This window comes from Haliaeetus leucocephalus, unplaced genomic scaffold (assembly GCF_000737465.1).
Source record: "Haliaeetus leucocephalus isolate CR32 unplaced genomic scaffold, Haliaeetus_leucocephalus-4.0 Scaffold1, whole genome shotgun sequence".
In the NCBI taxonomy this organism is placed as follows: domain Eukaryota; kingdom Metazoa; phylum Chordata; class Aves; order Accipitriformes; family Accipitridae; genus Haliaeetus; species Haliaeetus leucocephalus.
Window position 1 is genome coordinate 2,836,278 of NW_010972437.1, and position 15,540 is coordinate 2,851,817.

General features: G+C 37.9%; 1 protein-coding gene across 1 annotated transcript in view; it reads right to left on the reverse strand.

The window, feature by feature from the left end:
- Window positions 1–15,078, reverse strand: part of HECW2 (HECT, C2 and WW domain containing E3 ubiquitin protein ligase 2) — a 111,416-nt gene extending 96,338 nt beyond the window's left edge. The window contains exon 1 of the mRNA XM_010564077.1: window positions 14,787–15,078. Coding sequence (XP_010562379.1) covers window positions 14,787–15,078 — 292 coding nt within the window. The remainder of the gene's footprint in view (window positions 1–14,786) is intronic.
- Between the last annotated feature and the right edge of the window lie 462 nt (window positions 15,079–15,540).

Here is a 15,540-nt window from a genome sequence, read left to right on the forward strand (position 1 = left end):
AGACACTTTACATACCAACAGGGTCAAGTCCTTTGCAGTTACTCTGCACTTTCTTCTTTCTGTTGTGATCTGCATTTATTCAGGTTTTTCCGGAGTGCCTAAAAAGCCGACAGTGTACGTCATCTGTTCGGAGATGTGGTATTTATTGCTTGCATCAGGGATTTTCTGTGTAATACACTAAAGCGGGGCAAGCTGGCTAATTACTGCTGCATCCAAGTTCAAAGTTCAGATCCAGATGTCAAACTTCTTAAAAATTCAGGATCATCTGGTTTTACTTTTAGTTTGGCTCATCAGAGAGAAAATCCCAGATCATGACATTTGATGCTGGCTTCCTCATTTCTGTCCCTGAGTTGCTGCGTAATTCTTGGGAAGCAAAGAAAATCCCAAAGCCTTGCCTACCTACTGTATAAGACATACATGTTACTAAAATGGTGTCTTTTTACTTATTTTTAAACTATGTAGGATTCCAGTCAGTTGCCAGTGCAGTGACTCAGCAAAGCCCTGTGCAGAGAAACTCCCTGCTGGGACTCTTATGGCCCTGAAGGGAGGGAGGCCAGGTCATGGGCCTTTCCTCACAGAACAAACACACCTGCTTCAGGCGACTGTGGGACACGCAGGACACCATCAGAAAGGGCTCCTGAAACAATGCAAATTGTTTGCGAGTGATGAAATAAGGAGCTAAGGACATTGCCTATGCAACCTTCAGATTTCAGGATGCTCTTTTAAGAAAGCTTGGTAGTCCTCAACTCAGCAACTTTACATTACTCCTCTTAATTTACATGCAAGTTCAGGTGACGTCCTTAATTTTACATTAGAGATTCTGCCCGTCACTTCCCAAGCTGCACCTCTCCCGCGCTGATACCTGGTAGTCTGAAAACACGCCCTACATTTCTAACAGCAAAGCTCAGGTGCTCTTTTGGGATATTTTCTCCCAAATCATTTTGGAACATGGAGTATATATAATAGAATTTCAGAGAACATCTGTAAATTAGTATCCACAGAACTATCAAGGGCATCTATGATTTCAAACACAGTATCCTCTATTCAGTAAGCAATTTATTTCAGGAGGTTGACTCATTTCCTTAAAGCTTTTTCAGCTATCTGTTGTGACTGAAAAAAATTCAGAAAATTTAGAAGTACTCAAGGAAATGAGCCAACACATCCTGGAAGAAATTCATCCAATACACACACAATAAGACAAGTCAGTCTTACATTTCTAAAGAAATGAGCAGGAGGAAGTTCTAAACGAACCTGAAATATTTTCTGTGAAACACAATGTTTGTTTCCCATCATCGTAACTCTCCTTATGCCCACTTTAAAAGCAACATTCTCCAATTAATCAGGAAGGTAAAGTGGTTTTTTGCTGGTTTTTTTTTTCCCCTGTAGAGACAAAAAACCTTCCCTGAAATAGTTTAGTGAATCTCCCCAATATTTAAATTAAAAATATTGCTGCCATTATGCCTCATGAGAACTTTCTTTCAGATCCCCAGTGCTTACCCCCAGGGGCATAGGGTCCATGGTCAAACTATACATCCCAAGACAAAGCCTTTTCAGTGAGATGCATAATGCACCACAGAACCACCTCATTACAGAGCTCTGGGGACGCTGGCTACCTGGAGGTCATCCCCCAGGGGCAAGGAAACAAGAAGTCTCCAGCAACATAATCAAGTGCACTGTCTTGGAAAAGCTCAACTTTTTGAAAACAAAAGCAAAGAACCAGAAACTTTTTTACAGCCTTTCCAAGAACCACTCGTCCCCAGGGTTTCATATTTCTGAATATCTGAAATCATGATAGAAACAAATGAAAAATCCATCTGTCAAACAACATAGATTTCATTAAATAGTAGTTATGACAAATGCCCTTTGCCCTTCTCTGGATTCTCACATACTTGTGAAGCACAAAGAGTACAACTTAAGTATTTTGAGTATTCTCAGTCATTAAGTGAAAAAAAGGCAATTTTTCATTAAAACTTTTCTATGCCATTGTCTACTAAACATGAATTTAGCAGCATGACAATGCTGAACAGATGCCTTTGGCTAGACATTTACCAAGTGACAGTGTATGTTCATGTGCTAGGCTGGCAAAGGTGCTAAGCCTCTTCTTTCACTTGCAATGCACATACAGCCTCTGGAAATGTAGCAGGGTCCAGACATGGTACTGATCTCCCAGAACATGTTTGCCTCTCAGAACTGGCTGGTATGCTATCTCATGAACGCCACCCCACTCCCGGAGAAATGATCAGCTGGGGCTCTCACAATGGAGGGAAGCTGCACCCTGAGTTTGCAGTACAAAGTCACTCTTCAGACAGATTCAATCAAGATAGTAAAGTCTCTGTGCCTCCTTCTTATTTTCTCCATTACTCTTGACAGTCTTTCCAGTCTGGATCAGTGTCTGTTCAGTCTTTCCAGTTGATTGCCTTGGACTTCATTTTTCTATTTGATGACTTCTCTGTATCGGAATATCCCTTGGTCCCTGTACGTAATTTGTCATCTTTAGCTGGTCTGGCAAACAAAGAGGTTTCCAAACCTTAGCATGCCCCTTTGCAATTCACTAATTCCTTCATCATACACACGTTCTTAACATGCCAGTCCCAACATCCAGAAATATTTCATTGTTTTAAAGCTTTTATCTCATACAGGAAAGCTGAGATCCAACTGCTCTTCTAATGATGTAGTTTCACATTGCAGCTAACAGTTACAACCACCGCATCCGCAGACAGCCCGCGGAGGAGCAGCCTCACACCACCTCCTGCCATGCTCCACTCAACAAAGCAGTCGGTTAGCTGCACAGTAAGTCAGGTCAGCAAGTATCCAAAGGAAAACTATAATCAAATTAGATGCAACCCAAAACAACACTAAAACTCAGTGGTTTTTTTGGAGGGAGGATGTGTTAGTTTTCTCTAGGGCCAAGCAGTTTCAACTTCGTGATCATCTTAACGATGTTTCCCATTCAGACTCCCCCTCACCTTAACACAAGAAATATAGTATAAAAATACAAGAAGGAGAAGTACAAAGGCAGAAAGAGTAACTGAGTGAGAAGGGGTATACAGACTCCCCAAACCAACAGAAGCAAAAATAAAAAGGCTGTGGAGCTGGGGAAAAAAATAAAACAAAATAATCATTTCATCATTTCCTACTTCAAATTAGCTTTTTTGTTTGTTTGCCCACAGTACCTGGACTGTCATAAACCTAAATTCTGACATATTTCCACATAACCTTCCATTAAAAGAAACTGATTGGAAAGAGCAGAAGTGGGATTTGGAGAAAAACAAAAAACAAACAAACAAAAACCCCATCACGCTCAATGCAAGCCAATGTATCCATTTAAAAAAAAAAAAAATAAAAAAATAAAACCAAAGACTTTTTTCAGGTTATGTAGCTTATTACTAGAAAGTTAATTTTCAGAATGAAATTGCTCAACCTTTGTCTAGGCAAAAAGAGAACTGGAGTAATGCTAAGTGGTAATTCAGATCCTTGAACAGTCAGCAAGTGGGACCTCTAAAGAGCAAGTTCATCCTTCTCCACTATTTTGAAAACAAATACTTTTAACAGGCTCTTCTCATCGTCAAAGAATCATTACACTCTAGTTTTAGCCAAATGCCATTTTTAGATTAATGTACTTCATATCTAACTACCCAAACATAGCTTCAATTTGTTCACAATAACTGGGAGTTTCTGGTGAGTATCTATCTACAAAATTACCAAGACATTAATAAATATTCTTGAGTACCAAATAACCTACCTCAAAGTAATTGGTAGTTCATACCCTAGCTAAATGGAAAACTGTTTTCCGTTGGGAATTTAAATGGTATTTTATAACAAAGTCTTGATTAACTACGTCTAACTGCACAGCAGTCTTAAGTAAAAAGACATTATCCAAGCGATAGCATATTACTAATCTATTCTTCATTACCTCTCATGCAGTAGAAGCAGAAGAGTGAAAAGGAGGTTGGAAGATTGCCCAGGATCTTTGCAATCTACTTCAGCAGAAGAGAAATTAGAATTTCCAGGATAAATTAACTCCAGAGTAATGCACTGTAAACAGAGTTTTCCCATAATAACCAGAAAAACTGCTAACTTGTCTTCAGCACCATCAATATCATATTCAGAGTAACAGGAATGACTTTTTTCTCCATGCACTGCCTAGACCTTTTTCCTCGCACATATGCTTTTTTAGTTTTGTAATGAGATGGATTCTTTCTTCAGGGTTAAGATCTACCTCTTAAACAAAAAGGATGCCGATATAGTTACTTATAGTCTCAAATCTTTAAGCTCCTGTCATGAAGATGAGAGGAGACGAAGCCAAACACTGCTTATGACAAGTACTAAATGGCTCTGCAGATTAAACTGGATGAGACCAAATCTAAAAGAAACACAAAGGTCATGTTGCAATTCTTTAGAAGGGATATCATTTTACAAGTGCCAAAGATCAAAGCAAATTATATTGAAATCATCACTAGAAGTCAAAAAAAGGAGATAAACATCTTGCTTGTTTAACTTTTTAGCATAAAATCTCACAATTGAAAAGCCTTCTCTCTCGCAGTGTTAACATGCAACAGCAAAAAAGGACTACAAAACCGTGTAGACTAATGAAGGCAAAGAAGCTTTATTAAGTTGTGTAAGTATCTTGAAAGCACCTACAGATAACAACATTTCCATGATTTCTTTTATGTTCCTAGCAGAATATTTTTAAAGAGCAGTAACTCCCTGGGATTCTGAAGGCAAAGAACAGAACCTAGAACTAAATGCAACTAGAAACAAAGGCTCACCAACTCAACTACTCCAAGCTATACAAGCAAACCCAGAGCATAAATAAGTAATATCCAAAAGTGCAATCAGACTTGCATTCCCATTAAAGCAGCCTACAAGTCACACCCTCTCTGCTGGGGACACTGCTGCACATCGCAGCTGAGCAGGCTGAGTGGCAAATTACTGCCAAAGAGACAGTCCCTCTCACTCGTGGTTACATACTCCTGCAGGTTCCCTGCAGCTACCCATGCTGCCTTCCATCATCCCATTTGAGATGCTAAATCAGCACAGAGCTGTTTGTATTCTTGAGAGAGTAAATGCTCTGCCAGCTTAGTGCTGCACAGCCAATGGGCAGTAAATAGTAGCACCGAAGACCGTAATCTACACTAATCTGAAAGGCGGTAAATTTTATTTAACTGCTTGAGCAGGAGAGAAGAAGTGTACACAATTAAGTGTGCTGTAATTAAGACTGCTTTTCAAAATCGAAATCTTATGTGCTACTGACTCAGAACATCTAGATGAATTGACAACAAAAGTCATAAAGCTATTTGCATCATTTGGTGAAATGCCACTGATGTCAGGTGGGCTGTTTTTGATTTTACTTGGCAAAAACATATCATGGGTGTGTGTGGTTTTTTTAAAGGAAACTGGACAATGCACTTTTCATCCTATTGCTCAAATAATTTACAAGTTAAAGAATACATCAAAGAAAGTATTGTTGACTATACATTAAGTTCAATCCCATCAATACCTCCTAAAAATCTTATTCGTTGTTGACTTTGGTAGATTGCTGCATCCTTATTCAGTATCTTGAAAGCAACTGCCTGTCTGTAAGTCTACTAAAATTCAGAGATGCATCTATGTTGAAAAATTTCGAACTGAATTTTCCCTCTCCCTGCAGGCTACCATCTGCTGAACTATGTCATGCATGAAACTCTATATACAAATTAAACTACATTGAACACAGAAAGATGGGGTTATTTTGTTTCTTTTTTATGAGGTCATTACTGGATATTTATCTCAGTGACAACAGTATGCGCCTGCTATTGCACTATAATGTTTTCCTATGCATATTTCATCTTATAAAGCCAAACCCATTTAAGCTTAACTGGCTTCATACGCAAGAAACCACTTCTACATTTGATAGCAAAGATAAAACATTGCTAAAGATCCTGATCTTGCAAGGCACCAAATGTCTTTAATTCTTAGTTCTCTTCACAGATGGCACCTAGTAGGTCCAAGCTTTCAGTTTTAAACTGTCTAAAATTATCCTCAAGTATGACTTGACTCACGTGAACCACATTTATAAACATCAGATAAATTCTCAAGGAAGGAAGCACTTAATGGAGCATGAGAGTTCATACCGTATTCAATAATGGAAACTTCTAATGGCAACTGAATAGCAATGATCAGAGAATTAGTCAGGGAAAACCAGAAACTGAATTTCTAATCACACCTTCTGTAAGAAAACTAGAAACCGGTGACCTGTATCTATCAAACATTCTTCTATATACAGTTAAAGAGGGCATGATGTTAACAGTGACATGCAAGAAGAGATTAAGATGAAATTGAATTCTTAAATAGGCTCTTTAAGAATAAATATCCTTTGTCCATTTCCCTTATGATCTGATTATATATCCACATAACTATTCAAGTTATTTTGAATATACTCTATAAATTTTCAAAACAAGGTCCTTTACATTCACTGAACACTTTACAGTATTTATATTGCTTCTTCCAGTCAAAAGTAATGAATCGTTATTGTATCTTTTCCTCTTCTCCTTACTACAGTACATGGGAAATGACTGTGTTATTTTTACGGAAAGTGTAGGTTCATTTTTTTGCATTACCACACACTGGGATAGAAAGGATTAAATTATTCCCAAGGTCAGGGAAGGAATGACAAGGACAATGAATCTACTGATTTTTATAAACTTTCAAGGACTACTGACACATTAGTGATGGAATGAGTGATTACTGACTCGAAATACAACCAAAGACTAAGCAGTTTGACATTAACTCTCAATGACTGCTAGACAAAGGAGGCAGATCTCATGAAGGGAGTTTGACTAGACCTTGAAACAAAGCTCCAAAGCACGGGATTTGCTTGCCTGGGAATTGGCTGCCCACCAGAGTGAGAGCGATGGAATCCTGGACGCTGCTGGCCAAAGAGACAAGAAACGGTGCCAATGCAGATATTTGTAAGCTTTGTTTTTCCCAGGGAGTAAAGGCTAGCTAAGCAGAGTCAGTTTAACTGCACTCTTGTAGCACCTTCACCCCACATCAGTACCACTCTTATGCCAAACCAGAAAATTGTACAAGGGCTGGATACCACTCAGGCCCAGCTGAAAATTTTTCCGTACCAGAGAAGCTCTAAAATGGTCAGATCTGGCCATTCTCTGGATCTTTTTTGCTCCTCAAATAGCATAAGTTGCCAGATACATCATGAACTTTGCTAGGAAAGGAGGCCTATCAAGATCAATATTGGCACCTTCAGTAACCTCCTCCGGTTATAATTTAAGAATATGTGTATCCAATATCAGCATATATTAAAAGGTTATGTTAAACATATCCTCCAATAAAGTGTTAGTTTCAGAGTTCTAGTTATGTGTGTTTCTCATCTTTTTAAGTGCTACTGGTTTTAACTACACTGGTCACATCCTTAACATACTATATTTAACACTCAGCTTGTAACACTTCTTCATTAATTCAGATTCTTACAGTCATTGATAAATCCATGCCAATGAAGGAGCCAAGAACTTCATAAAAAATTTACAGGAGGAATTCTAACACTGTGCATAATGGAAAACTAATCCATAAGCTATTACTTACATTAAATAAATCAATAAATTAATTAATGCAACTACTTTTTCAATCCAGTTGTCAGTGACTGGGGATAACTGTTTTCCCCAAATTATTTTGAAAATACTGCATGGCATGTTGGTTTGATGATAGAAAACAGCTCAGCAAATGTCTTTTCAAAAAAACAAAATGAAAGCCAACCTCCTTCAAACAAATAAAAAACAAAGCTAATGCAAGGCAGTTTTATGGTAAAAGGGAGTATTACAAATTCAGAAGTGTACATCGTTTTCCATTATCCGGTATTTGTATTTGCCATCTTCCCATCTGCTGGAACAGCCACTTACATCAAACAGGCAGGGTGGGGAGAACGCTGCTTTCTATCCAAAGGATTATAAATGTTGTCATGCCAAAACCTCTTGCAGTGGAAAGATACTGACAACACAGCTGAAAGTGTCCTCCCTGCAGTTACATTTGCCTAGTTTTCAGGTCAGAGGTATCCAAAAATTTAAAAAACACAATTAACTGAAAAGTTTGGATGTTCTGGCAACACTTTCTCTGTCACAGCTTGAACTTCTGCCAGACATAAATATCATCCTACAAGATTCTAGGTTTTGTTTTTATTTTTTAGCAGAGAAGTAACTCTTTTCTTCTTAAAGCAAATATATTGAGTGTAATTTAATGTAGTGAATGTATCTTTTATCTATCTGCTGCGTGCAATGAAAATACATAGAGAAAGCACCATCTATTCATGTCTTCTAACTTTTGCTGTAAATAGAAGGTATAATGTTGTCCATACACTGATTTTTGAGCAAAATTTACTAGCTCACAACTGAGGAGGAGAAAGTACCTAAGTCTGTGTTGGGGAAAACAGTAGCTTTGTAAGTGGGTCGGGATCTAGGAAGAAAGGAAAGAATAAGATTGAAATGCAGTACCTGGAAGGAAAGCTTCTGATGACTGTTGGTTTGTCACAGATTTTTTTTTTTTTTTTAAACTACTGTAAACCTCACCACATATGATTTTAGGATACAATTCCTATATTAGACTACCTACACTTTTCATTATCCCACTCAAGAGGTGGCCTTTCCCTAAATATCACTGTCACCAGCAAATGAAGTATTTCAAAGCAGCTTTTTCCACACACTTTTGCTTATCATCACAAATATCAACATCAGAAAGACACAGACTAGTGCCAAACCAATTGGCAGGCCAAGATGAAGTCAAGTTCTCTCCTGTAATCCTACTTATTGTTGACAATGAATTTAGCTTTGTTATAAATATTATTTAAGCATACATGTCCAGTGGGAGTTTCACTGACATCTCAACATGCACAGGTATGGCTCCTCCAGAGCTTCAGAGCCATAGCTGGTCCTTTTGTTTATTTTTTGAAGAGAACAAAATTACCACAGTGCTTAGATATTCAGATGATACAATTTAAAAAAACATTAAAATAAAAAAAAATCCCCAATGGTTGATGACAAACAGCGCAACACCAGCCTCCTAGAAGCCTAAGCCAAAGACTCTACCATGGAGCCAACTGGGTAAAGACCCGACTCTTCTACACAGGAAGTCAAGTCCATGGTTTGCAGACTTCAGCAGCCAAAATGAGGAGTAACCACAAATTAATACTGTTATGCCTTGTAATTTGTCAACAGACATTAACGGTACTGCTCAGATTTTAAATTACAGAAGAGTACTCATATTGCTAAAACAGTAAGGAGAAAAAAAAATCACGTGCATAATCAGGGTTTTCTGGAAAATAATACAGTTATTACTTTATATGTTTTCTATAATGGAAACCAGAGAAATCTTCTGGGAATAAAGTATCTTAAGATTTTATAATCTCTCTGTCTAATGTAAGCCACTATTTTAAGTGTATTAAAGGCAGTTTATGTGAAAGCTTTTTTCTTTTTAATCTTGTCTGACCTGAAATGGAAAGGCTCCAAACTCCATTACCCTAGGAGGCATAGTATAAACCTAGATCCTATCTAAATTGCCCTATATAATTTTGCATCAAGGGGGGTTTTTTTGTTTATTTTTGTTTTGGTTTTGTAACGCTGTTGTGGATCCATGCTGTAGGTATAACAAAAAGACAAGCAGCCTGTGAAAAGCAGCTGATGGAAACAAATATAATGACCTTTGATAGCCAGCATTTTAAATGTGCTAAGGATCTCTAGAACAAGGGCATGCATCTCATAAATAGGACTCTGTAAATTAGGACAAAAATAGGCCAACCTGCGCAATTTGGCCATGGGAGTTAATCTATTTAAACCAAAAGTGGGGTTTGCTTCTCTCACCTGACTTTTTATTCTTTATTTTGTACTTTCTGATTTCTTTAAATATGAGACTTCACGGCAACCAATAAAACTCATCAAGATTCAACTTCCCTCAGCATCCCACAAGCAGTGGAGAGTCCACTTGCTCATCTTCTTGAACAGTTCTCACTTCCCAAGGAAGTCCTGGTACGCTGTTGCTACTATAACACAGTAGCAAGAAAACTGGGACGTCTCACAGACCCTTTGAACTGAATATCCATTTCTCTTCTTTGATTCCAACTGGGTCCAATACTTTGCACAGCTTTACTCATTACAGGACTCCAGAGCCTGACCACTCTTGCCATAGCAAGATTCAGATTCCTCTCAATTAGAGGAAAAAATGTCTGTAAAACTCCCATTCGCTTAAATACTGCTTGGAACAAACATTTTTAAAACACGCAGGTACAGAGCAAAAGCTGGGTCAGTACTGGACAAGAAAACTTCATGGGTCTAACAGGATGCATAAAGTGTGTTTGTTAATTTCTGTAGTGTTTCACCACTTCAAAAGACGAAGAAGGCTTTCAGTCTAAATCCTAGTCTAGCTCTTAAAAAAAGAAAAAAGTTTAAAAAAATTGAGAGAATGGACCTCTTCCTTCTTTCTCATTAAGACAGAAAAAAATGAAAATTTACCTTTACTCCTTAGAGGTACAATACGTCTACTAAAAAGCCCCCTCTCTGAATTTCATCACGTCTTGTCACTTTCAAGTGACAATCTTCATAAACAGACCTGAAGAAGAAATAAGAAGCCCATTCTCGGCAAAGCTTAAAGCTGAATTCAAAATTACAAACCTGCATTTCAGATTTGATAATTTTCATGCAACACTGCCTGATTTACCTGAAGAAGAGCTAAGACTCAGAAATAACATTTCTCCCTTACACGTAGTCTCACTGAGACACCTGTGCTTTTATAGATGTGTTATCTACATTCTCCACTAATTCTGTAGCTAGAAAGCTGCTTCAACAAAACTTGATGGACAAGACTGTTCAAGAAGTGCTACTGATGCTTTTAAAAGTTCAGACAGTACAAAACGAGAAATAGTCAGGAAAAAGGATGTTTGCCTTCACAGAATACCCTGTGTTCCCCACATACACTTTTCTTCTGGTAATCCTTAGGAATACACTGGAGAAGAAAGAGACCCTCTGTACAAAGCAGTCCCTCAACAAGAAAACAGATCACATTTTAGCTGTACACCGTGATGAAACAGAAGATAGAAGCATGGTACTAAACCCATCAAACTCACACATGTATCTAAAAACATTCCATACAAAATTCTAGAAAAACTGACCATGAATTTAGCTATGTAGAGCTATGTAGAATTTTTCAGTTAGGTTCAACTTCTTGCATTTAAAACTGAAAGACCAAAAGTTATTGCAGAGGAGTATCCTGAGGACATTATAGTGAATTAATGTCTAATAAAATATGCAGTCTTTTCTACAAAGTATTTGTTCATTTATGACTTCCCTCCCCCTTTAAAAAAAACAAACAAAACTAAACATAAGTCTGGAAAAAAAGTCACACATACTAAAAAAAAAAATTAAAAAAAAAATCAGTCCATCAGAATAAGACGATTCTGTGTTTCTCCCCTTAGGCTTTTCTCTTTTTAAAAAGACAACATCTATTTTCATAACCATTTAGCAGGCCAAACATTTCACTGAAGTTGTACTCCACTAGAAAAACCTCCATCTACCATTCCCTAGTGTAAACCAATCATCTGCGAACCACCTAGTAGTAGAGGCAGTGACTCCGATTACTGACAGTCTTGTGATCCACTGCACCAACTGACGTCTGGGTGATTATGTACAGTGGTTTGTAGTCAGTCTCTTAAAAAGAAAGGCATCTAAAAAGTTTGGTGGGATTCCTAGTGAGCCACTGCAGTTTTAACCATGCAGTAAAACCACACTTGGAAGCACAGAACTAACTGCTTTCTCATGATAGAAAACTAATGAGAACATGCTAATTGGATAAATTAATGAATGAAGAGGCAAGACAGTTTCCCAGCGTGTTATTTTCAATTCCTTTTATAATGGATGTATTCTATGAAATTAATTTGAAGTGAAAATGTACCTGGATTGCTTCAGACCTTTGCCAGATCTCTCTGTACCAAAGCCTGAGCTCAGAATGATGCTCATTTTTACAATTTCACCTTCTCTTCATTTATAGAATTAACAACCACTTTTTTCCCCCTTAAAACATTGATCCAGCTTTCATGATATTTAATTGTGCAACCAACATTAAAAAAGAAAAAAGCCACAGGACTGTGCTTTTGGTTATGCAATGTATTTTTTTTAAAATAAGAGCAAAACTTTTGCCTTTTCTGGTTCCTAGCTCCTTGAAAAATGGTGCTTTACTAGAAGATGTGGGGGAACATTGGAGGTACAGCAGTAGGCTGGCACAGCCCCACTGCTGTCTTGTGTTAGTGTCCGCGCACAGCTTGGGCCGCCTTCAGCAGGCAATGCCAGAGGAGAGTGACTTTGTAAGTGAAATGGTTTTCATTTTAAAGAAAGAAAAGGATGGATAACCTCAAGCAACTAATGTTGAATATTAATAAGGTGTTTGAGAATGGAGCTTTTATTTTTAAATATATTCACCCACAAACATCCTCTCCCAAGGAACTAAGAAGTGAGTGTCCTCAACTTCCAACTGAGGGTACTTCATGGTAATTATTACAAAGGACTGAAAATCCTGGATTATACCCTGTGGGATTTAACTTACTTTAGCTAGGTCTATAACAGTTATGCAAATGAAAGGTTTTGAGATCATACTCTTACAATTTTTTTAATCATTTTTATTTTTAGAAGATGCTAGATACTTCAAAGAATTTATCAAAAAACCTAACTCAAAGACAGACAGGCATGGCTATCAGGCTGAATATATCCTTACCCCTCTGTTGTAAAAAATGTGCAATTCCACCATTCGGAATGATGAAACCGCAAGTCTTAAAGGAAAGACTCTGCTCAGATCTATTTTAAATCAGTAACAAAACAAAACTCTTATTAGCACTCAAAGATTTCAAGTGGCAGTGGAGACAATGTGAATGAGTTCCTGGACCTTTCATCATTTAAACTGAAAACAAGAAACCCAACATATTCAAACATTGGTATTACACAGCAGCATGGTGGGGGGTTTAGGCCCAAGAAGGCATAAATCTGGCTCTTCCTTATAGGATTCTTACCCTGTGGTAACTTAACGTTACTTTGTACTTTAGGGGCTCAACAGACTGAAAGTAGAAATATTTTTAATCATGAAAGTAGGATAAAAATCACTTAGAGCCTACAATAAGAACCAATGGGAATTTTAGAGAAAGATGCTGTACTTTAGCATCTTGAATATCAATCCTGAAGTGCCGTGAACCATGAAAAAAAACAACGGGAAGGGGTGTCAAACCTTTATTCAGATGAAGCTCTCAATGTATTTAAATTAGTATGTTTAAGCTCCATTTAGCAGTCTGTGCATTTTACAGCACAGATCACACTTCAGTTGCTAACACTGTTGGGAAGACTCATTTCTGTTTATTATGGAGACACTTCATTTAGGTGGCTTAAATGTTAGCACATCTCTATGGTTTATTCCAGGAGAGTGCAGCTCATGCAGCAATTCCAATATAGCTTTTACAACCAGGTAAGCACTGGAACAGCACAAGTCAATATTGTCCAGTTTGTGGAGCTGCAGTAATGGCAGAAAAAAATATCAGACAAAAAAAGAATCAGAACTGGAAACAGCATCTACACAACATGTAACATTAAGTGATGCAGAGATGGAACATCTTGGAAAAAGATGGCACAGCAAATACCTCTCCAAAATCCTACTGAGATCAATTTCATTGCACTAAGCTTAGTCCCAGCACGGACAAAATTCCAGTGGTCAGATCTGTTTCCACCAGTTTCTGCTATACCTGCTTTTGGCAGGTTGAATTGACAGTTCCTTTCTACGCTAGTAATTAGGTTCAGAGAAGCAGTGCAATTTTGAAACAAATCAACCTATCAGTCCCACTTAACTGAGCACCGGTTAAATTCAGAAAGTAATTTTAGTGCACGTGAACTGCACTGCTTGAGAAGACAACTAAACCCCATGTGCCACTACAGCTACCCACTAGCTATGCTCCAGTTCCCAGTGGGGACATAAAGACTGTCCATTGGACAGCTCCAAACCACACGCACAGCAGGGATGTTTCAATCTAGGGACTTGATTAAACATAATACAAGGGAAAATCCCAACCCAAATATGCTGCTGATGCTAGGCTCTCAGCACCAACTGCTTTGACCTACTGATCCACTCCTTTTGAGCCACACCATTTGCTAATGCACACACTGCCCACAGGCCCTTTCATGCCAGCCTGGAACTCTTTCCAGCTCTCTCCTATAAAACATCCTGAACAGCACAAAAAAGCACATAAAAGAATCTCTTCAGAGGATTTCCTTCTACAAAAATTCTTCATAAACAGAAATTCTCACTCTTTCAGAATTGATACAATTTCAGTTCTACAAAATCAAAGACTTATACAAAATACCTTTTCACAAGTGTTAAGGATTTACTTGACCAAAAAAACTGTATAAACATTGGACGGTAAGCATGTCAAGTTACATGATGAATATGGTACTCCAAATCTTCCAGTCTGTAAGCCAGCCACCAGCAAAGTTGAAAATAGGTTAACTGCACGCACATTTGTTATTTAGTAAGAATGCATTTCATCTTCTAGCAGGTCATTGTGGAACCATACCTACATTAATCAGAATCATGTTTTTACATAGTTCACTGCACTAAGAAAAACAAAGAGAAATCCAAGGTAATTCTCTGCAGTCTTACCTCAACTTTAACCTTTAGATTAATTACGTAGTGTGCCAGAACTCATATCAGAAAAGGAAACATGAAGTGGGAAAAGAACAAGAAATGCACAGAAATATTACAAGATGGTTCTAACTTACCTATGTGATATAGTCCTATCCAGTCAGTCGGGTCTACTTCTTCCTTAATATCCCAGAAAATGATGAGGTTCTGAGATTGCCCTAAGGTATATTCATACATACTGGCTGTCAAACTAGACCTGCTATCTGAGGTCACTAAATCAGTGTCGCTGTTGGCACGCTGCAAGTTCATGTTCTCAGCCATGGTTCCCTGAGATGCCAAACTCTGCAGATTCTCTGGGCTCAGAGTATACCGTAGCTGTGGGTTGCGACGTCGCACAAAAAGCAGATGTTCTCGAGCTGAACTGGCCATCTCTTCTCCGGTTTTGTCAATTTACGTGAAAAAGTTGTTGTTCAGAGATCTATCATGAAGAAGAAAAAAAAGGAAGTGTTGAAGTGAGACAGCAGGTTACTCAGTCAAATATTAAATGGAGAGGCATTAGGGCAAAAATGTTCATACAGAAGCCTAAAATGGACTGAGTAAAATATTTTACTTCATTGTTTTACCACTGCAGCCACCTTAGTGTCCGTACATTAAAAAAAAAAAAACAACAAAAAACCCACACATGAATCACTTGTGACAAAATTCAGAGTTAACCACACACCATTAAATAACATTTATAAGCCAGAAAGCAACAGAAAGCAAAACATCCAAGACCATCTAACAAGCAAGAACAGCCAGAGTAACAAAGCTCATTTAAGTCTGGCAGTAATCTAAAGAGTGAAGAGATAATGAACTCATCATCTTCCACCAAAGAAATCACAGCAGTGTATG